General features: G+C 43.7%; 1 protein-coding gene across 1 annotated transcript in view; it reads left to right on the plus strand.

The window, feature by feature from the left end:
* Nucleotides 1-25,938, plus strand: part of TGFBR3 (transforming growth factor beta receptor 3) — a 200,237-nt gene that overhangs the window by 130,099 nt on the left and 44,200 nt on the right. Inside the window, exons 5-6 of the mRNA XM_068963634.1 lie at nt 17,815-17,998; nt 22,844-23,012. Coding sequence (XP_068819735.1) covers nt 17,815-17,998; nt 22,844-23,012 — 353 coding nt within the window. The remainder of the gene's footprint in view (nt 1-17,814; nt 17,999-22,843; nt 23,013-25,938) is intronic.

Below are 25,938 nucleotides of genomic sequence, written 5' to 3' on the forward strand. Positions count from 1 at the left end.
AAAACCCCAATGAGAATCTACTTCACATTCGCTAGAATGGCTTTAATAAAAATGGCAGATAATAACAAGTGGTGTTGAAGATTTAGGGGAATTGGAATACCCTTCCTTGGTGGGAAGGTTAAATAGTGCTTTGGAAGACAATTGGGCAAAATATATGTGCATGGAAAAACTTGTCTACAATTGTTCATAACAGCATAATTCATAATAATAAAAAAGTGAAAACAGCCCAAATGTCCATCAGCTGGTGAAGGGTTAAAAAGTGGTATATCTATACCCTGAGATATTATTTGACCAAAGGAATGAAGTCTGATACATACGACAATATGGATGAACCTTGAAAACATAAGTAAAAGAACTGAAAGTGAAGTCGTTTAGTCGTGTCTGACTCTTTGTGACCCCATGGACTGGGGCCTACCAGGCTCCTCTGTCCATGGGATTTTGCAGGCAAGCGTACTGGAGTGGGTTGCCATTTACTTCTCCATAAAAGAAGTCAGACACAAAAATCTACAGTGCATGATTCCATTTATATGAAATGTCCCAAACAGGCAAATCCATAGAGATGGAAAGACAATCAGTAGTTGCCAGAGGCTAGTGGGAGAGGAGGATGGGAAATGGCTACTAAAGGTATGGAGTTTCTTTGGGGTGAAAAATGTTCTGAAATTAGATAATGGTGATTATTACCACAGTTGTGTATATACTTAAAACACTGACTTGTACAGTTTAAAAGGAGGAATATTATGATATCTCAATGAATTATAAGGGTAAATTGTATAATTTTGTTTATGTAATTTATATAATAGAATTATAATAAGGTTGAATTGCATCTTAATAAAGCTGTTAGAAAAAAAAAACTTGCTACAGAATTCTTTTCAAAATGATGTTGTAAAATCAGTGAACCCAACTTTAAAATCATTTTACTTTATTCTGTGAGTTTTATTTAAAAAGAAAAACAAAAAACCTTGCTTTATTTGTATTACAAACCTGAGCATTCTCTCCTGCAAGGTCTGTAGACTTAGAACTCTAGAACAAGCAGACGTTCTCAAATGCCTGGTTTCTAGTAATGTGAGATGTCTAATCCAGGAGTCTTTGCAGCCTTTATTTTGTTTTGTTTTTTATTTATTTATTTTTGGCTGCCCTGGGTCTTCATTGCTGCACAGGCTTTCTCTAGTTGTGGCAAGTGGGGGCTCCTCTTTGTTGGGGTGCTTGAGAGAGATAAGCAGCAACTTCTTCCAACCTCATTCACTCTTGGGATAACAGTGCTGTGATTTATTTTTTCCAGCCATTTATCAGTAAAATCAGGAAAGAAATGCCTGTAAATATGTGTGTTTGAACAAAAGTGGTGAGTCAAAGGGGCCCCCTTAAAGGTAGAGTTTCCAGTATTTGGGGCATACTTAACACCAAAATATTATTCATTGTTTGTCTGAAATTCAGATTTAACTAAGTGTCCTGATTTTATCTGTCAGTTCTATCCAGAGGTAACTCAGATTTTTGTTTCTAGTTCACACTCTGGCCTGGATGTCAGGAGGCCCAAGTACTAATCTTCGGTTCCATCACTGACTAATTATACATCAAGCACTACACAAAACCACTTAACTACCCAAGTCTCAGTTTCCTCATCTCTAAAGTTAGGAGGTGGCACTAGGCAATCTCTGAAGTTCCTCCCAGTTTTCAAACTCTCCAAGAATGATAGTACAACTGCTGCATACTAATATTACATCCCAGTTTAACTGGAAACAGAAAATGGTAATCTAAACATTGCCCCTTCAGCAAATCCAAGTAAATATCAGGGCAGGGCAATTGAAATAAATGAGAGAAACCAAATTCTATGCTCTTTGGATTAAAAACAAATAAAAATTTAACCCTAATGAAAAATGTAAATTAATACCAGGACCATGCTTAATATTTAAAACCTAGTTTTGTGTTTCTGACGGGGATCGGGGGTTGGGTAAAGAGGCTAAGGTTGCCAAAATTGGTTTATCCCTGTCACTTAACCGGGGGTGGGGGTGGGGTGGGGCGGGGATCAGGTCCAAATATGTTGGGGCTCTGCCACCAAACCACAGGCAGTTCTCTGGTCTACGCGGCAGTTTGGATGACTGACAAGGCTCAGTGAAAAACAAGTGCTATTTGTTTTCCTGTGCCCAGTATTTAACTGGAAATCAGAAGGCGAAATTTCCAATCAGTTGTTAAATAGCCCCAGATGTGTGCTTAGCATTACTCTAGGAAGGGACACGCACAGCCTGTAGCACAGCGCATGTCCAGAAATTCCTCTTTTGAATCCAAGTGATGTGTAATTGAGCCCTGAGCATCCAAAAATACCCTCTGAATAGCTCAGACATTCAAGTTTGCTTGTGGAGGAGGGAACTTTTAAAAAATTTCTATATTCTCTACTGTGCTGCAGTTAAAAAACCTGGACATGATTTCTTTTTTTCTTTTTGAATTTCCTCCTTTCTCTTGTTTGGCAGTTCTCCCCACCTTTAGAAAAACATGGTGTTAGCATACATGGTGTGAGGTTTCTGTAGCTACTTGTTCATTCATCCAACACCCAGTTTTCAGTGCCTGCAGGACACTGGGAACTATGCTAAGTGTGGAGGCTCCAGAGCAAAATGGGGTGGATTGCCTGCCCTCAAGTAAGATGGGAAAGATGGTTATGAGACTGGGAAGTACCACTGGCGGATCCTGAAAACTGGAGAGTGTGCGAATCCTCTTATTTCAAGTGCAATTAAGGCAGCTCCCTCTGTGAGGCTGACCCTGGAGCAGCGTGTGGTTGAGGGCTTAGGGGTGCTGACCTAAGCACCAGAAGTGCTTAGCTGGAAGTGTCACCCCTATAAACTAGGGGTCCAGATATGCCATTTTGAATTTTCCAGTGAGGTCTTTCCCCAAATAAATTCTCTCTTAAAGGCAGATTAAATAGCTAAATGTTTCAAGATTGGTTCTTCCTTTTTCTTTTTTAAAAATATCTCTTGTGGAATGACTCACTGTGTCCTGTGGGATATTCCAAGTGGTTCTGTACCAGGCACTTTTGTTCCAGAGGCTGCTTATCTCCTGGTTTTGTGGCTTGTCCATAAGAGCCTTAATTATAAGGGGCTTGGTCCTTTCATGCACTGGAGTCGGTCAACTACCATATTTCCTAGGAGTGAGTTTCTGGCCCTTTTGCGGCGAGAGAGCTCTTCCTAAATGTCACGGAGGTAATTAAGAGCATTGGAAAGAGTCCAGTTTCAGCTAGTAATCTTGGTCCAGAAAGAGTTCTTGAAAGACTTCCTAGGATTTACCCTAACTCGTTGTATGAAAGCTGGTGAATGCTGCCAGTGAGTGGCCCCTTGGCCTTCTGAGGTTTGCCTGGGTGTATTCTTCCTGATCAAGACATCCTGTCCTGAAGGCTTCATGCAAACAGACTTTTCCTGCCTCTGCTGGACTTGCTGTGCCATGTCTGCGTGGGAGAGGGCTAGTGTTTCTTTGTGTAGAATCCCATGGTGTCCTTTAAGGCTTTACTGTTTCAGGCTGATCTGGTAATGTGAGCAGTCTGCCCTTCCCAAGCATTGGGCAATTGTATCAAATGTTACATCTCCAGTGCCCTTGGTGAATGCGGTAGGCAGCCTCCGGAGAGCTGTTTGGTAGAAAAAGCAAATATTTTGTTAAGGGAGATTGAAGAATATTTTTTTCATGTCATGAGTTGGGGGAACTCTGTCTCCTGGGAAGTACTAGTGAGGCTGACTTGAAAGCTCATTGGCGTTGCATTGGTCCTCTTAAGAACTGCAGACATTGAGGTCCTTGGTAAGTGTTCCCCACAGGAGCTGATAGTCACTGTTTCTCGAAAGGACCACAGGACACTCTGACTCCTTAGGCAGAGTCGTTGGAGTTATTTGAGGCAGCTAAACATAGGATAAATGGTTTTCCCCAAGACCTAGTTGCAAGAGGTTGTCCTGACTGTGTCTGACTGTACATAACAACAATATTCTCAGATGCTGTGTGAAGCTTCTGAAATAGTGCTACCGGTGCTCATGGCTGGAAGTTAGTTATAGTGGCTGCCACCTTAAAAGTACCAAAGCCTTCTGAAAGGGATTGAAACAACCCCCGTTTTTTTTTTTAAGTCTTTATTGAATTTGTTACAATATTGTTTGGTGTTTTGGCCCAGAAGCATGTGGGATCTTAGCTCCTCAACCAGGGACAGAACCCACACCCCCTACATTGGAAGAGGAAGTCTTAACTGCTAGACCACCAGGGAAGTCCCCCCTATCGGTGTTTTGAGCCCTTCTTTCTGTGATATTTTCCCCTTTGTTTGGCGCCTTCGCCATTGTCCCTCAGTCATAGTACAAGGAAGGTGACTCTCCTACGGGACATCATTCAGGTTACAACTTAAAAACTGCTCCTTGACCGCTTTTCCAGCAACATTAAGTCTGTGGGTTCCTCCGCTTGGTCTCTCGGTCAACCCCACCAGGATGCCCGGCTCTAATATCTGCATCTGTCCTTAGCCCTCTGGGGATCATTTCTTCATTGACGTTAAATGAAGTTCAGTTCAGCCTTCCCAGCTTTGGCATAGGAGATCTCCTTAGTCTTCTCCAGAGACTGTGAACCTTACACTGGAAAACTATGCAGCCTGCCTTTGGTTGGAAGCTAAGCTGAAGGAAGTTCAAGAGGGCTCCAGCCAGTGGTTTGGATTGAAGGCCCCACTCCATCCTGGCACCCAAGGACATGTCCCTTTGAAACCCCTTTCCCCAAAGTGTTCTTAGGTCTGTGGTTTCTGGGTCAGAATATGCAGCTCCATTCTCTTGGAGCTTGCATCAGCCCTTTGCAGAAGCTGTATCAGTCAGGGGTTATCCAGAAAGGAAAACAGTAGGAGGTATATATGGGGAGAGATTTATTGCAAGAAATTGGCTTGCACCACTGTGGGCACAGGCAAAGCAAGGCAGACATCCATAGGGCCGGCAGTCAGGTAGGGTGGCTGGAACTCTCCAGCAGGAATGGAGCTGCTGTCCACAGATGGAATGCCTGCTTCCTTAGGGAAGCCTCAGCTCTGCTGTGAAGGCCTTTCAACTGATTGAATCAGACCCACACGGATTAGCTAAAATAGTCCCTTACTTAGAGTCACCTGGTTATGGACTTTAATTACATCTGCAGAATACCTTCACAGCACATCTAGATTATTGTTTGATTGAATAATTGGAGACTATAGCCAAGCCAAACTGACATATAAAAGTGAATGTCACAGAGGCTTTTATATTTCACATTTTTACAGCCTGATGTTCTTGTCATCTTAGATCAACTGTAGTCTCTATTCAGTCATTTTCAGATCCTGTGCAGTTTTTGTCACTGTTGTTTACCATAACAGATCTCTCTTCTTTCAGCCAAGCCGTTTTTTGCTTCCATATCAGTCCTTATGATTTTCTATCTGCCACTTCCATTCTGTTTCTCCTCCACTGCTGCCAGCATGACTCCTCCAGCTGCTGGGAAACGGGAGAGAGAGAGACAGAGAGATGGACAGAGAGAGAAGGAAATAACCAGACAGGGAGACTGTGCAAGAGGCAGAGAAGGCGTGATCCCCAGCTCTGCCTCAGTGCTTTCCTTTGTCACTCTTGTACACACCTGGGTTTCTATTGTAGTGTTTGGAGTTCTGCAGATGCAGTTTGAGCATGCACTTGTCCCTTGCTAAATTTCTGTAAGCTGGGGCTTCACCTAACCTCTCAGTAGGAACTCTGACAACAGAGTTGTCAGATGTGAGGATTCAGAATCTATGAAATGTGCACTGAGTGACCTGTAATTGCTTTTATGATTTTCTCTCCCAGTGTTCTATTGATGCGAGCCCAGGGGGCTCCTATCTACCTTACTTTACTGATTTCTTGAGCTTAGTAGCTACTACTCAATGGAGGTGGAGTAGAAAGAGCTCTAGAGTGAGAAGAGAGGTGTTTGGTTTTTTGTCAACCCTGCTTTCTACAAACTTTGTGCCCCAGGCGTATTCTTTAACTTCTTTGAACCCTAGTTTCCTTGTTTCTAACTTAGATTGTCCTGTCTTGATAAAGAAAAACTCTGTAGAGGGAATTATAGGTGCCTGTTTGGAGTCAGGTGTTTGAAAAATTCAGTTTGTGCCCTTGAACCTGCATTGGCAGATTGGATATAACTTAAAAGAAAAATAGAAGAATGAATCCTTCTTACTGAGAAATTTCCCAGAAGCACATTTGATGGGCCACAGTATATTGTGGATCATGGCAAGGACTGATAATGATGCCAGCATTTTGTTCACTTCCTGGAAAACACTCTAGATGATAAATACACTTTAAATTTTGGGTCATACTCCTTCTAACATCATGCTATATTGGAAGATGGGAAAGGGTAAATATAAGAGTCTTGAGAGATGATTTTATAAGGTCATCGAGGATCCCTGTGTGGCCTGGGGCTTTACTTTGGAAAACTCTATATTATAAAGCAGCTTGCACTTCATTAATTTGGTAACCTGTGGGGACTGAGTTCGTCTTTCAGAATCAGTGAGTTATTTTTCTTGTCTTTGTGTATGTGCGTATTCATATATACTCTCATTTTTGTAACATTTCCATGGGAGATTAGAGTATTGCTTTTGGACTGGCTCATGTTCAAGTTTGTGCATGTTTCTATTCTTTGGGTAGCATTCAGAGCTTTCATCTTGGACATGTGTAAATATGTAGGGCATTAAAAACAGGGCATTTTCAATCCTTTAGTTCTTTATATTTCAACAGAAATAAAAATTAAAAGCAGAGGATGATCACCATGAGTGTTTTGAGAAAAATTGTTGAATATGTTTTAAGTCATTTTGTTGGACAGAGTAATCTGGTTGTGGATACAAAATTAAAGCATCCAAAAATTTTTAAATGGTCACATGGATTCATGTTTCTTGAGTGCACTGTTGGCAGAGATCACAATCACATGGCTCATGAATATTTAGCTTTGCAAATTATGCCTGTAGGTTCCATGGTCATGGAAGTTATTATTTCTTTAAAAAAAAACTGAAAAAAACACAAAGTTATGATATATGGTTAATAGAAAACAGGTTTCAAATCACATGACAGGAGGAAATAGGCAAGCACAGTCCTACCAGGAATTGGGGTAGGGAGAATGTGTGATTTTCCTCTTTCAGAATGTAGGGTTCTATCCTCTTTTGGGAGGTAAATGTTTCAGTACTGTTCCAGCACTCTATGTAAGTTTGTTTTTGCTGGACTTGGTGCATGAAATACATCAAAGCACCATCTCCTCATAAGAGTGTGGGCACTCTTATGAGTTCTAGGGCAGATCAGATCTGCATAGATCTTACTTATGCAAAAACCTAAACTCTGGAGAGATGCCTCTCCTACTTTACCATAAGTCTTTTTCTCCCCGCTAGAATTGAACGAACACATTCTTGGCATGGTAGGTGTTTCTGGAATGACCGTGTATTTTTCTTTGCTTTATTTGTTTTCCTTATTTTACTTCTTCTGTTCTCTTAAGCAGGCATCTCCAGAAAGAGATGTGTTGGTGCAAGTGTCAGGAAAAAGGAATAGGAGTAGTAAAGACTGGGTGTAAGGCAGGTCGGAAGAGAGAGAGGAGCTGACCCTGATTGTGCAAGTGCTGCACTTTCAGCAATGCCAAAGTCATGTAAATGTATGAAGTTGGGTATGTGCGTTAGAGCAGCCTCATGCAGCTGTAACCTGAATAGCATAGCAGGCACTCACCCAAGTGATAACTCAAGCTCCAAATGGACCAGCTATTGGGTGCGCGCACGCACGTGTGTGTGTGTGTGTGTATGTGTGTGTGTGTGACACACACAGAGAAAGAATGATTGATTCTTGAAACAGATTTTCCTCTGACATTTCAGCAGGCATTTCTTTATCATGGGGGAGCTATGGTTCCTCATTTCACAGGGCTCATTTCTATCTTTTTTGATATATAAGAAGATGACTCCCAAAATGACTTGCTTTACACTATCGCTCTTGGCTTTTTTAAAACTAGTGTGCAGGAGAAAATTCTTGCTTGTTCTCCAAGCAATCCTATTCATGCTTTACAAAGATTACATAATGTTTTTATCTATGGCCTAGAACAGTGATCCTCAAGTATGCCTGGCCATCATGGGGTGGCAGGCAGATGATTATAAAGCAGTCTCCTGGACCCTATATGCCCACTCCACCCCAGAATCTGCATGTTAACATACTTCCACGGTGATACGTAAGTTTGAGGATCACACTTCTGAAAGAGGTGGATGTCTTCCTTTTTTAAAAAATTAATTAATTAGACTGTGTTGCACTGGGTCTTCATTGCTGCGGTTCTCTCTAGTTGTGGTGAGCCAGGGCGCCTCTTCATTGTGGTGCGTGGGCTTCTCATTGCGGTGATTTCTGTAGTTGCAGAATGCAGGCTGTAGGGCATGCAGGCTTCAATAGCTGGCGACCGTCGGGGTCAGTAGTAGTGGCTTACAGGCTTAGCTGCTCCTTGGCATGTGTAATCTTTCCTGACCAGGAATGGAACCCGTGGCAGGCAGATTCTTATCCACTGTACCACCAGGGAATTCTGAGACATCTTCTTATCACTGGTTTTACTATATCTTCAAAATCTGGTGTGTATTTTACATTTATGACACTGATCAATTAATTACATACATTTCAGGCTCTCAATGGCTAGTGGCTACTGTACTGAACAGTAGAGCAAGGAGGGCCTGACCTTCTGGCAGACACAAAATTGACCATGGCACTCTTTCCCCTCTCTCCCCTGCTCCTAAATATGACCTCAGAATACTTTCCAGCATAGAGCTTTAGGCAGCCGCTGCCAGTTAATAGGACTTCAGGATTCATGCATTCATCAAATAGTTATTGAGTGTCTTTTTTATGTCCAACACTGTGCTTTGGATATGCCTATAAGCAAAGCAGTCTAAAATCCCAGCCTCTGAAGGAGCTTACATACTAGGGGGAGGAGATGGGCTATAGGCACAATATATAAGTAAATTACATGGTAGTTTAGAAGCTGACTATTATATTCTAGAAATAAGAATATGTAACTCAGGTTTGGGTGCTAGAGTTGGGGTTGCGGGGTGGTTGGATTGTAATTTTATATAAGCCGCATTGAGAAGGTAATGTGAGTAGACATGAAGGCGGAAACTTAAGAGAAAACTTAACTGCCACCCGGGCAGTTAAGCGCAGCCTGCATTTTCACCTGGGAGCATGGATGAGGTGGGAGAAGGCAGGGAGGACTAAGTGAGGACTTAAAATATGGCGTTATCCTCAGCAGTGCTTCTGTCTCCCTCCACACTGAAGAAATCACACCAGCTTGGGGGAGGCCAGAGAGAGACTGTGAGGCAACCGCCAGGCCTCTGAGTCAGCTGATGTGCTGAGATAAGGGCTAAGATGAGGAGCCCCAGTTCCAGGAAAACAGCGTCTACACCCATTGACCAGCATTGCTTCCCTTCACTGGGCCTGGAGAGATCCATCGTGAGGCTTCAGTGGGTCTGCTTAGGACTTTAAGAGTTAAAGCTTAAACACAGGTGTGGAAACAAAAGGGCTGGTTGCCTCTTTTGCTTTTTTTCTTGCTCTTTGGACAAGGTTGTTGAATCTGATCCAGAAAAAATAACAAACTTGGCTCTTGTTGCCTAGCCGTAAGTTCTTGTAATAAAACTCCCAGCACTGGCAGAGAGAGTAATGTTCTTTAAAAAAAAAAAGTCTGGTAGCATAATCAGAATTTAAAATACAAATGGTGCGCATGGTTTCAGTAGGGAAGAGCAGTCACGAGAGGGGGTGGTTCAGTGCATTTCAAAGCCTGGGGCCTGTTGGACAGTCCACTGCTTCATGTTTGTCCCTTCAATGGACACTTGCTAAGGTTCAGGATTCCCCGAGCTTGGGGCTCTGTTCGTTCCCACAGGAAAACGTTTGTCATGTTGGAATGTCAGAGGACTGGGTTTTAATTAGTAAGCAGGAGAAAAGTTCAGTGGTTTCTGCAGGAAGGCACAGAACTACTAAATGATTTAATAATTGGTTTTTAGGGGAGTTAGTAGGTGAAAAATCAAATACTAGTTTTAAAGCCTGGCAAAAGATCATTTCCTGGGCAGTGAGGAAAGCAAGGTTTGTAAGAATAAAGATATTATGGCTTAGCCTTTCCTGGAAGTAACACCATTGAGCTTTCATTCAGCAAGTGGTTACTGAGTCTCTACTTTGTGCCAAGCACCTTGCCAGGCCCAGGAGATGATTTAGAACGAGCTGGGTGCTTTCTTGGCCCCCATGGTGCTTGTCAGGTGGCATGGCAGCAGGTTTGCTGGTAAATGGTAGCAGTTCATGTGAGAGGGGCTGGGCTCATGGTGTGCAAACGGCAGCTCCATCTCCAGGAGAGAAAGGGAGTCTGAGAGGTTTTACAGAGAAGGTGCTACCTGTGGAGGACAAGGAGCAGTTACAAGGTGAGCACGGGGTAGGGGATGAGCAAGCCAGGTGGGGAGAAGAATGTAAAAAGACCCAGGAGATCTTAAGTAGCATGATGTGTTGTGCCACTGTGAGTGATTTCATAGGGCAGGTGCTTGGGGGAGTTCTGGGAAGTGGGGCGAGCAGAAGCCCTCTATGATCATGTGCCAGTTAAAATGCTTAGATGCTATTCTCCATCATCATGTGTTTTACTTTTTAGAAAGATCTCCTTGGTGATAGTGTGGATGAGGAGTGGAGCGCGATAGGATTGGCAGCTTACACAGCAGGAGGTTACTGTAATGGTTGAGATGGGAGGTTGGTTGAGATGTAAGAGCCAGCAGTGGCATGGGTAGCAGGGCAAGGACCTGCAAATAAGGTGGAGGATGGAATGAATTGCCTTGAAAAGTTTCTGCCATTTTATCCAAATGTAAAACCCTTGCTCTTAACATTTTTTAAAACAATTCCATATTCAGTCATGTAGTATATTATCCTTGTAATAGTGATTGTAACCCCTCCTCATGTTAGAAACATAATATTTTCCCCTCTTGCTCTCTCTCTCTCTTTTTTTTTTTTTGCTATTCTCTTTACATCTCTTTTCTTCCATAAACTTTAGCCCAAACCAGACTCTAGCAAGGACTCCACTCTAGGGAGATCAGGCGGGGACTGGAGTGCTGACCGGTAGAGGAGTGGCACTGGCCTGTCATGTCTTTATTTCAGGAGAGCTCTTGAGGGGTCCTAGGATGACGCCCTTGCAAACAAGATGAGGACTATTCCATGAGATCACTTTGTAGTTGGTGAACAGCCTGCAGGCGCGCTAAGTCACTTCAGTGGTGTCTTGACTCTTTGCAACCCCATGGACTGTAGCCCACCAGGCTCCTCTGTCCATGGGATTCTCCAGGCAAGAATACTGGAGTGGGTTGCCATGCCATCCTCCAGGGGCTGTTCCCAACCCAGGGATCAAACCCACATCTCCTTCAGCTTCTGCACTGCAGGTGGATTCTTTACCACTGCCCCACTGGGGAAGCCCTGGAAAACAGCCTGGGCCCCTGCAAGTTCTGTTGCATGTGCTCAGGTCAGCGTGAGAACGTGCCTGCAAGTCAACAGACCTCAGCCTTGTCTGGTTCAGCATCTCAGGGATTTAGACAAGTGTGGAGATGGCACACACATGAAGTTTAGAGATTTTTGACATCAACAGAATAGATTTTTATATGGTCTCTACGGAATTGAAATGAGTCTAAAGACTTTGATTTATATTAAGATACACCAGTGTAGGGGAAGGAGGAGGAGAGCCTTGAGCTGATAAAATCAAGACCTGAGGCTTGAGGTACTGTTATTCCTATCTCCACCTCCCTGGTGTGAGCTGCCGTTCTTTCTCCCCTGGATTATTCCAGAAGTCTAATACTAGTCTCCTGCTCCTTGTTCCGCTTCAGTCTAGACTGGCCACAGCAGCCAGCGTGACTTGTTAGATGTTTTCATGAATCCTCAGTGGCGGCCCATCTCACCCAGACTAAACACCACAGTCCTTTTCAGTGGTCTGTATTGGACCTTCTGGTCTCCCCTGTGGCCTCTCTGACTTTACTCCTGCTCATCTCTATCTCACCCCTGTGCTCCAGCCATGCCAGCCTCCTTGCTGTCTCTTTTCTGTGCCAGACCTATGCCCTTGCTGCTGTCTCCTCCCCGGCACCCTTCCCCTGATGTCCACATGGCTGCCTCTGTCATCTCCTTCAGTTCTTGACCTGCCCAGTGACTTTCTCAGTCAGATTTTACACTTAAAAGTAGAGTGCCCCTCTTCTCTTCTCTCAATTTACATCATTCCTTCACACTTGTTAACATGTATTTTAATTGTTTATTTTGTTCCTCTGACTTCCTTGCTAGACTGTAAGCTTCACAAAGCAGGGAATTTTGTCTGTTGCCTGCTCCACTATATTCCCAGCACTTCGAACAATGCTTGGCTCTCAATAAATATTTGTTGGATGTTTGTTTAAAGCATAAGTGAATGGATATGAGATTATAGTAGGGTTCAGCTGATAGAAAAGCTGATGTGATCTTGGGCCTCATGTGGCATCCATAGAAAGATATTTCATAAAGAATTGACTCACATGATTATGGAGGCTACAAATTCTGCAGACTCAGCGTCTCAGTTTGATACTGAAGGACAGCAGACTGCTAAAAGGACAGCAGACTGCTGTAGGCCCAGGAAGAGCTGATGTCCCAATTCAAAGGCTGTCAGCTGGAGAATTCTCTCTTACTCAAGGGAAGGGTCAGCCTTTTGCTCCATTTAGGCCTTCAACTGATTGGGTGAGGCCCATACCCATTGGGAAGGGCAATTTGTTTTAGTTGGTCTACCGATCTAAGTGTTAATTCTGGGCTTCCCTGGTAGTCAGGTGGTTGGGAATTCTCCTACCAGGGCAGGGGACATGGATTTAATCCCTGGTTTGGGAAGATTCCGTATGCCCTGGGGCAACTAAGCCCATGTGCTGCAAATACTGAGCCTGCCCTGTGAGCTGCAGCTGGTGAGCCTGAGAACCACAACTGCGAGGGCCTGTGCTCTGCACCAAGAGAAGCCGCCCTAACAAGAAGCCTGTGTACCACAACAAATAGTAGCCCCTGATTGCTGCAGCTAGAGTCCACATGCAGCAACGAAGACCCAGCACAGCCAAAAATAAATTAACTAAATGAAAAAGAAATGTTAATCTCATCCAAAACACCCTTGCAGAAATGCCCATAATAATGTTTGATCGAGTAACTGGTACCCTGTAGCCCAATCACACTGACACCTGAAGCTAACCTTCACAGTACTCTCATCAGACCACACCCCAAACCCTGGGTCTCTTCCCAGGCACCACATTCCAGAGACTCTGCTGATGAAGATATGACAACCGTGGTATCTAGGGAGGAGTCCAGGGGGTTGGGACTGTTGCCCTAGAAGTGAAGTGGTGGTCAGGGTTGAGTGATAGCTACAAACATTTGAAGGTTTGTCTCATGGAAGAAAGAAGAAGGGATTCTTTGGTTTGGAAAGCCCAGCTCAGACAAGTGGGTAGAAGGCAAATCTTACAGGCAACTATAAGTAAGAAGGGACATCTCCTGCTCTGAGAGCCAGTGAAGTCTCCTTTCTGGAAGGATGCAGGCAGGGCCAGCTGTGACCAGGAGTGAGAAGTCGCCTGTTTTGATCCGGCCTGGTTGCTGATTCTCTGACCTTGGGTAGGCCTTTAGCTTCTCTGAGGTTCTCTCTGTGGAAATTGGAGTAGCCTACATCAGAGGTCATTCTGAAGATCAGGTGAAAATAACCATACCTTGTAAAACTCGGTGGGGCTCAGGGGAGGCCTTTGTGTGTGAGCTGCTGTGTCAAGTCAGAGAATGGGTGGTCAGGAGGAGCGCTGACTAACCCCGTGCTACGGCAGAAAATTTCCACTGACCTGCAGTCAGGGACGCTTCACTGCCCCTGGCAGCTTTGCTTTCTTCTCGTTGGAATTTGCCTGAGGAGTGGCAGTTGACTCCTTTTCCAAATTCCTCAGCCCTGAGTGTGTGATCTGTGCTGCTGCTGGCCCTGGAGAAGCCAGACGAGTGGGGCAGATGGTGAGTGAAGGGCGCTCCTCCTTCTCGAGGAGTCAGCTCCACGATGGCATTGCTTTTAATGACTTCAGGATGCATTCCCAGGTTGCTCCCCATTTCTTCTCTTATTTACACTGCTCACATTTCTTGCCTCTGGAATGCACCAGGGTGATCTATCCCACCTTCCACTCTGAAGAAATGTACTCTCTGCATAACATAATTTAAAGCCCTAGTGTTTTATTTTCTGGTTGTAACATGAATGAGAAAAAAGGAAAGAACGGAACATCCAGGGAGGCTTGCCTAAACATTCAGAACTGCGCTGGCAGTGGGACAAAGGCCTCTGCACTGCTGTGGGTTTTTGCGGTGACAGCCTTGATAAAAGTGACTTTTTAGTGCAAGTGCTTTTCAGTGAAAAGAGGATTTTACTACAGTGCTTAAGTCAGAAAATCAGATAAGCATTGTCTGAAGTTCAGTGTTGATGAGTAGCTAAGCTTCAGAGGATTTATGAATAGGTTGGCATGGTTATTGTTGGCAGGTAGATGGCTCAGGAGCTTTTTCTTATGCAGGCGATGTCAAAACAAGGTCAGAGCTAAGTGTGCTCCCACTGGTTTTGTTTATAACTGGCATTGGGACGTGTAGCAAATGTCATTGCCACATTTGGTAGCGCTCTATAGTGCCCGATACATAGTAGGTGCAATGAGTGGTCACTGTTATAGGTGGTCATAGTTTACACCCAGCTTCTTAGTGATTAGTTCTGGGTTACCCGAGCCAATACAAACCAGAAAGTTTTTATTATTCTTTGTAAAGTGCATAGCGGCCCAGTTTTTAGGATAGAAAGAGCTGTCAATTTGGAGATCCGATTTGAGAATCCAGTAGCTCTTTGAGTAGCAATAACATTCAGTCAGTCCAAAGCATAGGCCAGGATTTCTCAGTTGTGGTGCTGTTGAAGTTGAGGATAATTCTTTGTCATGGGGGCCATCCTGTGCATTTTAGGATGTTTAGCAGCGTCCCTGGCCTCTATTCACTAGATGCCAGTAGCTCTTCCCTCCTGTTTGTGACAATCAAAACTGTTTTCAGATGTTGCCACATGTTCCCTGATGGGCAGAATAACCCCTGGTAAGAACCACTGGTGTAGAGGAAGCTGTGAGGTGCCCATGATGGGCTTTTCAAACTGTGGATCACTCAGTACCCATTAAGGCCAGGCTTTTCAACTGTGGTTGAACATCGAAATTGTCGAGGAAGCTTTAAAAAATGCTGATGCGTGGCTCCCACTCCCAAATTCTAGTTGACTGAGGGAGTGGCCTGGGTCTCAGGATATTTAGAAACTCCTCAGATGCTTCTGGTTTTCAGCCAAGAGGGAGACCACAGCATGAGTCGGTGATGGAGTCAATGGGGTGAAGTACTGCTTTGCTAGCATTTAAAAAGTATATCTGCTGCTACTAAGTCGCTTCAGTTGTGTCCGACTCTGTGCGACCCGATAGACGGCAGCCCACCAGGCTCCCCCGTCCCTGGGATTCTCCAGGCAAGAACACTGGAGTGAGTTGCCATTTCCTTCTCCAATAAGTATATATAGTTGAGAAAATATTAATGCCTAGCACAGTATTTAAGGGTAAGAAGTATTTTATATGGGGCTTCCCAGGTGGCTCAGTGGTAAAGAATCTGCCTGCCAAGCAAGAGACAAGGGTTCTGTCCCCGGATCAGGAAGATCCCCTGGAGGAAGACATGGCAACCCACTCCAGTATTCTTGCCTGGGAAATCCCATGGACAGAGGAGCCTGGAAGGCTATATAGTCCATGGGGTGGCAAAGTCATGTTCAGCCAGACACAACTCAATGACTAAACACAACAACAACAACTATTTTGTATGTGTGTTGAGGTTGAAAACACTGCTGGAAAGGGTAGAGCCATAAGCATGATCTCTGCCCTCAACTTGCTTTTAGTCTGGCTGTAACCACTGCAGAAACTGCTTGCTTTTTGTTGTTGATGATAGTTAACATGAAAACATTTTTTATTGAAGTATAATTGATAATATAACATTATACTAGTTCTAGGTGTTCCACATAATCTTTAATATTTGTATGTATTGTAAAATGGTCATCACAATAAGTCTAGTTAACATCAGTCACCATATGTAGAGAAGTTTTTCTCTTATAGTGAGAACTTTTAATATCCATGGTCTTTAGCAATTTTCAAATATGTAATAAATGTTACTAATCATAGTCACTATGCTGTACATTAAATCCCCATAACATATTTTTTAATAACATGAAGTTTGTACCTTTTATATACATATGTATTTTTAAATTATTTTATTTATTATTTGGCTGCACTGGGTCTTAGTTGTGGCAGTTGTGATCTTCCGTTGCAGTACGTGGGCTCTCTAGTTGTGACGCTCAGGCTTAGTTGTTTCACCGCCTATAGGATCTCAGTTCCCCAGTCAGGGATGGAATTCGTGTCCCCTGCACTGCAAGGCAGACTCTTAACCACTGAACCACCAGGGAAATCCCAAAGTTTGTACCTTTTGACCCCTTTCACCCATCTCACTCATCCCCTATCTCTCACCTCTGGCGACCACCAGTCTGTTCTTAGTATCTGTGAATCTGGATTTTTGTTTTGTTTTCAGATTCCACATATAAGTGAGATCATTTGGCATTTGTCTTTCTCCATCTGACTTATTTCACTTAGCATAATGTCCTTGAGGTCCGTTCATGCTGCTGCAAATGGCAAGATTTTATTCTTTTTCATGGCTGAAAATATTCCATCGTGTATATATACCACATCTTTATTCATTCATCGGTGAACATTTTAGGTCATTTCCATATCTTGGCTATTGTAAATAATGCTGCATGGTTCATATATCTTTTCAAGTTAGTGTTTTCATTTTCTTCGGATAAATACCCAGAAGTGGAATTGCTAGATCACATGGTAGTTCTGTTGTTAATGTGAAATTCAATACAAAATGTTTATAGTTCTGTGGCTTGGGAGGTTTTGAGCCTTTCTGCTCACATTTTGAGGTTCCACCGTGACACTGATAAAATCAGTTGCTGGACAATAAAGATGACATGCATACTTTCACCAGCAACTGAATTTAATTATAGTGTAGCAGCTAGATGATAATTTTCCCCCTTTGTCTGTGTTAATTATATATACCGTGATATTCTAGGTCAGCAGTGGTCTAAATACATCCAAGCAAATATTGGGTCTTGCATAAATCATCCCAGACATTTTATGAGGATCAGTCTAACGGCCTCTTGACTCCATTATCTATGGGAATTTGGGGGTCTTACAAAATAAACTGTAATACACATTCATCTCACTGCGAGGAAGTAGTGTAAAGTGGTAGAAGACTGGCCAGCTCTGGTCGTATTTTATCTCAGGGCTCAGGAGCCAGTAAACCAAAGGGACTCTTGCTGTGTTCCCGCGGTGGTGACTGTTGGCAGAAGCTGCAGCTATGGAAGATGTGGACATCGAAGTCAAGCCTTTGGGATCACTTTTACTGATCCGTTACAAGCCCATGGAAACACTCACCAAGGCTTCCTATTGGACTTGAAATACATTATCTGAAAGGTTGGCCTTCAATTTAGATATCTGGAAAATAGCGCTGAGAAGTCTTATGATTCTGCACAAAGCACTCTGTGGTCTCGTCACAAAGTTCTTTAAAAATTCAAAGGGCCGTCCTGCATTGTTTGCAGTTTTGTCATTACCTGGAAGAAGGTAGGCTTGGGATTATTTCTTGAATGAGCAGCTGAAGAAAGCTGTTGCCATTGTGTAAGAAAAGGAAGAGGTTAGATTGACAGATATTTATTAATTGTCTGACAGGAGCTTTTTCTGATAATGATTTAGCTGCAGGTGATCGCACCACATTAAATATGCAACTCTGTTTCTTCTAGGTGTCTGAAGGTTCTCTGGTCCATTTTTCATCAAGAAACTTCTCCTTGTCAGCAGAAACAGAAGAAAGGAGCTTCCCCCATGGAAACGAACATCTGTTAAATTGGGCCCGAAAGGAATATGGAGCGGTCACTTCATTCACTGAACTCAAGATAGCAAGAAACATTTATATTAAAGTGGGGGAAGGTAAATTCTATGTGGTCTCAATTAATGACTGATTTATGACAGTCAGTTGTTTTCTTTTCGGAGACCAGGTGGCTAGGGCAAGGAATCAGAGAATTACAGATTGTTGGAGCTGGCAGGGACCTGAGGGATCGCTGGGGCCCGCTCCCCACCACATCCTCTCCTTCCCTTTTTCCTTCTGAGGAGATAGGCCTGGTAAAGGGGGAGAAGTGGGGAGTGGCCTGGTTGAGAGAGGAGGAAGTTGTTAGGTAGAATTTAGAAGACACCCAGGCACAGAAGTCAGAAGTGAGTGGAAGCTGACAAGCTGAGGTGTGGGAAAGGAAGGGCTAACTGATGGAGTGCAAGGAGAGTCAGCAAGGAGAGTCAGCAGTTAGAGCTTCCTCCCACCTGTTATTCTGCAAACATTTAAAGCCAGTGTCAGTGTTGGGGCATAGCCTGGGCTTATTATCTGCGAGTCTTCAAGTTTGAGAACTACTGGGGCATAGCCAGGGGCATTTGAAGCCTCGAGACATCAGTTAAATTTTGGACAATAGCAGAGGAAGAGTGTTTGAATGTATTTTTAATACGAATGCTCATTACAAGGACAAATTATTGGAGAAAGGAGCTGTTTAGCCTTGAAAAGAAATGGCCTATTTTAATTTCCTTGCCTTGCAGAGGGATATAAATATCTGGTGATTCAATTTTGAAAGCATATTATTTCTCAAATAACTTCTTTATCATTATTTTTAGTTGAGTATATTTGGAACTCCCAAATAAGTTACTAGAAATAACAACTCTTGTGAATGGGCCCTTGTTACAGTCAGGTGATTGTGTAAAAATGGCGTTTCAGGTCCTCTGGGTCCATCTGCTTTCTTCTGAATTCTATAGCAGTTGTCTCCTCTATCATCGACTGTGTGGAAGCATGAGTGAGTTATTGAATGCTCGTTCCCAGCTCTTTTCCAGAACTGGGATGTTTGATAGATTCAGGACAGTGATGTTGAGTGTGTACTGTGCGCAGAGGCCGTATCAGGGGATTTCTACATGCACCCTCATTTAACCCTGCCAGTAATCCTAGGAGGAAACCATTATTTTGACCATTTTGCAGAGGGGTCAATGGAGGGTTAAGCTAACTTGCTCAAATCCACATTATTATTAGCAAATGACAAAACTAGAACTCAAACTCAGGTTTTCTGACCTTTGAGTCTAATGCTTATTGCCTGATGGTGCATTTTAAGTCTTAGCCCAGTGAGATGATGGGAAAGATTGAAGGCGAAAAGAGAATAGAGAAGCAGAGGAGAAGATGGTTAGACAGTATCACTGACTCAGTAGACATGAATCTGAGCAAACTCTAGGAGAGAGGAGCCTGGCATGCTGCAGTACGTGTAGTCCCAAGGAGTCAGACATGGCTTAGCGACTGGACAACAACAAACATAAAAGTAGGTTACCTAGATGAAAAGGCTTGTTTAGTTGAATAGAGGGAGGAGAAGTTTAAAGGAGAGCAAGTTTCAAAATTTGGAGTTTGTTATTAAACTCTCATGGTATTCAGGTCGCTAATCATAGAGGTCAAGCCCCATTGGGACAAAACAAACAAAAAATCTCTTTTAATAAAGGTTCTAAGCCCTGACCACTGTCTCTTTTTGAAGCAGAATTCTAGTGCATATTGACTGGATATTGATTACTTCCCTGGAATTTGTTAGAATAACAACATGTGTTATGGTAACATGTAGAAGGTTGGGTTCTGTTCTGTTCTCTTAAGAGGGGCATGAGCTTCAGTGCACAAGAGTGCACTGATTTCCCCAAGGCTGCAGACTGGATCAGGGAAGAACTTTAAGGACCTCGTGTCCTGCCCAGTAAAACTGTAATTTCTTGTCAACACCTTTGGAGATACTAAAACTTGACTCCAGACACCAGTCAGGTGTAAATCACTGGCCCATACCATGGAGAGGAGCAGCTGGGGAAGTGAGGGTCCTTGGCAAGGTTGGTGGACCACAAGGCGCTGTTGTCTATCACCATGGATTAGACTCTGCTGAGCAGACCTCATCCGCTGGTTTCCCAGAACCTGACCTGTCTCTACCCAGCTGAGTTAGGGATCCTAGGCCATGGGCCTCTTCTTATTCTATACAAAGTGTGGTCCCCACCCCAGCAGCATCCTCATCACCTGGGAGCTTTTAGAAATGCTGGTTCTCGGGCCCACCCCAGGCCAACTGACTTAAAAACTCTGGTGGTAGGGTCCAGCCATCTGTGTTTTAGCAGGCACTCTAGAGTGATTCTGAGCGCTCAGTCACTCAGTTGTGTCTGACTCTTTACGACCCTGTGGATTGAAGTCTGCCAGCCTCCTCTGTCCATGGGATTTTCCCAGCAGAAACACTGGAGTGTTGCCATTTCCTCCTTCAGGGGATCTTCCTGACCCAGGGATCGAACCTCCATCTCCTGTGTCTCCAGCACTGCAGGTGGATTCTTTACCACTGTACTACCTGAGAAGTCTGTGGTGCTTCTATTACTTGGTAAAGTTTGAGAACTACTGCTCTGACCTATATGCTTAGAGTGGAAGAACTGAGGGCTTTCAGTTCTTATCCCAGCTGGGCTTATTATCTGCGAGGCTTCAGGCAACATTCTGATTTACCTACCACCAGAGCCTCAGTTTCCATAGCAGGAAAATGAGGTCTTTACATTACCTCTCAGGTTCTTCGAGTATGTTATTCTAGCTCTCACAGTGGTTTGTCAATCCTTTCCTAAAATACAAATAAGCATGTGACTTCCCCCCTCCCCCACACTTGCCAGGTTTCTACCCGGGGATTCCCCTTTGTGGTTTCCTCTCTGCTTGGCAGTTGGTATAAGTTTTGATGCCAGGCATGCGGAAGGTCATTTGGGGGCAAAAAAAAACCCCACATACATGCATGCACACACAACAAAAAGTGATCAGCTTACTCAACTTAGTGACAATGGCATCTGGGACTTAAGCCCTTAATAGCAGCAACTTTTAAACAATTAAACCTTTCCTGGTGGCTTTGGAGGGTCACAGTGTGGGTGAGCTTTTTGTTGCTTGTCTCAAATCTCACACCAGTATTTGTTAATTCCGAAAACCTATGCCACGTGCCTACTGTATATGTGCCAGCACCCCAGGCTCATCTGTGAACCGGGAATACAGGCCAGAGTCCCAGGAGGGGGTCCTTGTCTCTCGAGTTCCAGACGGGCCTGTCCCTGGCCCGTGCCTCCATCTTCTGACGCTTGATGAAGTTGCAGCCTTGCCACCCCAATATCACTTTCTGTCCTGTGATCTGGGGGAGGCACTCGCAGGGCTGCAGCTGCAGGGCGTGCATTCCTCATCTGCTCATCTGGCAAAATCCTTAGCAGATGTGGGGGGGTGCTGCTCCAGCAGCCAGAGTCAGCAGAGCCTGGGCCTCTCTAAGGGGGTCTTTAGGGAAGAGTACAGAATGCACAGCCAACACTTTCTTGAAGTGAACCTTTAAGCAGGGGCCCCGTGAACTCCCCCAGTCTCCCCTGGTCTGGGGGTGACACTGGGGATGCCCTGGTGCCTGGAGCCAGAATGCCACAATGCGTATTGTAGACTTTAGCACAGGGGCGTTGCGCAGTTGGGTGGGCAGTATCAACCCAATCTGGGGAACTCCTGGGCTGAGGCCTCACTCCTAAGTGAGACTTGCCTATGAATTTGAACCCTGGCATCCTGTCCATTAAATGAAAAAGACAGAAATCTGTTTCATTAAAGTGCCAGGTCTCTGATTAATTACCCCTTCTGAAAAAAGCTTGCTGCACCTAGAACTTCCTTGACACTGGTCCCAGCTGTCACACTGCCAGCAGTTTCAAGTTCTGTTTAAACATTTAAACCACTTGATGGAAATCCCATCAGCCATGGTGCTGTGTAAGCAGCATGTGCTCTTGGGCGAGTATCTTAGGACTCCGTAAGTGCATCACTTTCCCTGGTGGAGGTGATGAACAGCCCTCAGCACAATGAGATAATGTTTGTGAAAGCACCTTGCAAACTGTAAAGTGCCATATAAACGTTTGCTGTCTGTGTCAAGATTACGAGAAAGAGTGGAAATCTGCCCCCACTCGAACAGTCTTTAGAGTATAAATGACTCTGAGGAAGAAATATGAAGAAATGATTAATTCTACAGCATGGGCCAGAGAGTTAATTAGGTTTCTGGTTCTTCTATTAATTGAAATAGCAAATATCCAAAGAGGAGCATTCTTGGGGCTAGGATAGATAGGTCATTGGATTCAGCGTTGAGTATGCCGAGTGACATAGCTGTTGGGTTTTTAGGTGGGGGGCGCTTGGGAGGCAGATGACCGTGCAGGTGTGCAGCTCAGGAGTCATGGTCTAGGTACAAGTTGAAGTTGTGGAAATGATTGGGATCATCTAGGAAGAAGATGAAATAAAAAGAGTTGAGGAAGCAACTGATATTCTTAGCCTTGGTTTATATCAGGATTAACTGTGGCGCTTTTCAAAACGAAAGCCTTCTAGCTCCCACCTAGATCTTCTGAGTCAGACTCTCCGGGGTGGAGTCCAAACAGGTGGCTTCTGATGTGCACTGAAGATTGAGGACCACAGATGTTTAAAGGATGAGCAGAGGAAGAGCCCGTGAGAGACTGAAAGACAGATCAGAGGAAATGGGTGAGGACAAAGCAGAATCAAAGAAAACAGGAAGGGAGAGGATTTAGACTAGAAGAGGCCACTGGAGTTGATCAGAAGGAGCCCACTGATGACCACAGAGGAAGCATTTCAGGGCAGAAGCTTGAGGTTCCCTGTGTCCCGCACTTGCCCAGGGTCCCTCTTACCTTCTCTCTTTTGAGTCTGGTTACCACATAGCTCATTGTGTGTGTTTCTTTCTTTTGTCTTTTTATTTTCAGATCAAGTGTTCCCTCCCACGTGCAACATAGGGAAGAATTTTCTCTCCCTCAATTATCTTGCTGAGTACCTTCAGCCCAAAGCTGCAGAAGGGTGTGTGATGTCCAACCAGCCCCAGGATAAGGAAGTACATATCATTGAGTTAATCACCCCCAACTCTAACCCCTACAGGTGAGTGAATGTGAGTGTGTGTGTGTTTTCTGAACCAAGAGAAGAAAACAAAGACATGATGTGACTTGACATGATTCTGACTTGAGGCAGGGAGAGGCTCAGCCCTCCCTTGTGTGAGAGGGAGGGAGAGGCTGATATTCACAGAATCTTTGAAGAAAACAGTAAAGGTGCCAGTGTCGTGTTTTATTTTCTGATCTCTCTAGATTCCATATATCCCAGATGAGTTCTGAAGCATAATCTGAACTTCTTGGTACAGTCGTCCATTGGTATCTGCAGGAGACTGTTTGCAGATCCCACTCAGATACCAAAATCCACAGATGCTCAAGTCTTTTATAAAAATGGCATAGTATTTGCATATAACCTACATGCACTCTCCTGTATACTTTAAATTGCCTCTAGATTACTTATCATACCTATTATAATGTAAATGCTATCTGCTGCTGCTAAGTTGCTTCAGTCAAGTCTGACTCTGTGTGACCCCATAGACGGCAGCCCACCAGGCTCCCTCATCCCTGGAATTCTCCAGGCAAGAACACTGGAGTGGGTTGCCATTTCCTTCTCCAATGCATGAAAGTGAAGAGTGAAAGTGAAGTCGCTCAGTCGTGTCCGACTCTTAGCGACCGCACGGACTGCGGCCCACCAGGCTCCCCCATCCATGGGATTTTCCAGGCAAGAGTACTGGAGTGGGGTGCCATTGCCTACTCCAAATGCTGTCTAATTAGTTGTAAATACAATATTTGTTGTTGTTGTGCAGTCACTCAGTCGTGACCGACCGGCTCTTAGTGACCATGGACTGAAGCAAACCAGGCTTCCCTGTCCTTCACCATCTTCCAGAGCTTGCTCAAACTCATGTCCATTGAGTCAGTGATGCCATCTGACCATCTCATCCTCTGTCATCCCCTTCTCCTTCTGCCTTCAATCTTTCCCAATATCAGGTCTTTTCTAATGTGTCGACTCTTCATATCAGGTGGCCAAAGTATTGGAGTTTCAACTTCAGCATCAGTCCTTCCAATGAATATTCAAGGTTGATTTCCTTTAGGATTGACTGGTTTGATCTCCTTGGAGTCCAAGGGACTCTCGAAAGTCTTCTCCAACACCACAGTTCGAAAGCATCAATTCTTTGGCACTCATCCTTCTTTATGGTCCGACTCTCACATCCATGCAAGACTCCTGGAAGGATCACTGCTTGCACTATACCGACCTTTGTTGGCAAAGCAATGTCTCCTGCTTTTTAATATGCTGTCTAGGTTGGTCATAGCTGTTCCAAGGAGCAAGGGTCTTTTAATTTCATGGCTGCAGTCACCATTTGCAGTGATTTTGGAACCCAAGAAAATAAAGTCTGTCACTGTTTCCCTTGTTTCCCCATCTATTTGCCATGGAGTGATGGGACCATATGCCATGATCTTAGTGTTTTGAATGTTGAGTTTTAAGCCAGCTTTTTCACTCTCCTCTTTCACCTTCATCAAGAGGCTTTTTAGTTCCTCTTCACTTTCTGCCATAAGGGTGGTGTCATCTGCATATCTGAGGTTATTGATATTTCTCCCAGCAATCTTGATTCCAGCTTGTGCTTATATTAAATACAATATAAATGCTATGTAAATAGTTGCCTGCAAGGAACAAATTCAAATTTTACTTTTTGGAATTTCCTGGAATTTTTTCCCCCAATATTTTCCATCTGTGGTTGGTTACATCTGCAAATGTGGAACCTGGAGACACAGAAGATGGACTGTACTGGTTATAGAACAGACACTCTTACTCAATTATTATCACCTATGACTGAGGTTATCCCTGATAAGAAAATTACAAAGTGTGCCTTATTAGCATAGTTATCATTTTAACAATATTTTTTTTAAACAAATCTCTGTTTATAGTGTCCTCAGAGCACTTTAGGCACTCATAACTGTTTGAAGCTGTGTGTGACTGTGTATGTGTGAGTGTGTGTATGTGTGAGTGTGTGTATGTGTGAGTGTGTGTATGTGTGTCAGAGGAGTGGCCCTTCACGGTGACACATCAGAGAGCTATTAGATACTAGCCTTTCTCTTCAACCCTTAGCATCCTGTCCAGGACTGAAAATTTAACTCTCTTTATCAAGAATGATTAGGGAATTTGCGTAAGAAAGAAAAGGGAGAAAGTAGGCCTTTCTCCCACTTTCACCTGCATTTCATAGGGACTAGTGAGTAAAACTGTTAATTTATATTATAGAAAGATTTTGCAGTTAAAATTCTAGTCAAACTTTGATTTCAAAAGTGAATAAACTACAGATTGGTTTCTGAAAATGGAAATTTTGTTCCATGTGAAGAATTGTGGAAAATTAAAAGGGAACGGGAATAGAAGTAATGGAAGCATGTATACTTAGGTATTAGCCCTAAGGCTTCACTCATTTTATGCTTTCCAAGTGTGTAAAACCAAGATGGAAATAAAGACTTTCCTCTAAATCCAGAATGCCAGAGATGTTATTATTTGGTAAGAATTCTCTTCTGTACTGGATTCTTAGAAGTTTGGATTGTGTTCATTAATTTTCCAATAATCACTTGGTTGACCATCTGGTTGTTTTTTTTTTTTTTTTAATAGCTATCTCCAGAAGTTTGGGGAAGTTAATGCAGATATGATTTTGTAACGAATGTTAATGGCTTAAGCAAACCTTATATAAGTCAAGAAATGCTCTAGCCTTTTGCTTCTTATTTTATTCTGACGTTTTCTAACTTTTTTTTACTGCCTCCCTCTTGCGTCCACCCTGCCACCCTCCACTCACCAAACTGCCACCCACTCCTGGTTTGAAGGATTTTGAGCATATAACAAATTAGAATGTTACATATCAAAGGTGTTGAGCCTGAAGAAGCAACAATTCTGCTTCAAAAGTAAACTCTTGTAGTTTGTTCAAGTCCCTTTCAAACAGTGGGCACATGAAATAACCACCATTTTTTTT

Source organism: Capricornis sumatraensis, chromosome 2, assembly GCF_032405125.1.
Source record: "Capricornis sumatraensis isolate serow.1 chromosome 2, serow.2, whole genome shotgun sequence".
NCBI classification, from domain to species: domain Eukaryota; kingdom Metazoa; phylum Chordata; class Mammalia; order Artiodactyla; family Bovidae; genus Capricornis; species Capricornis sumatraensis.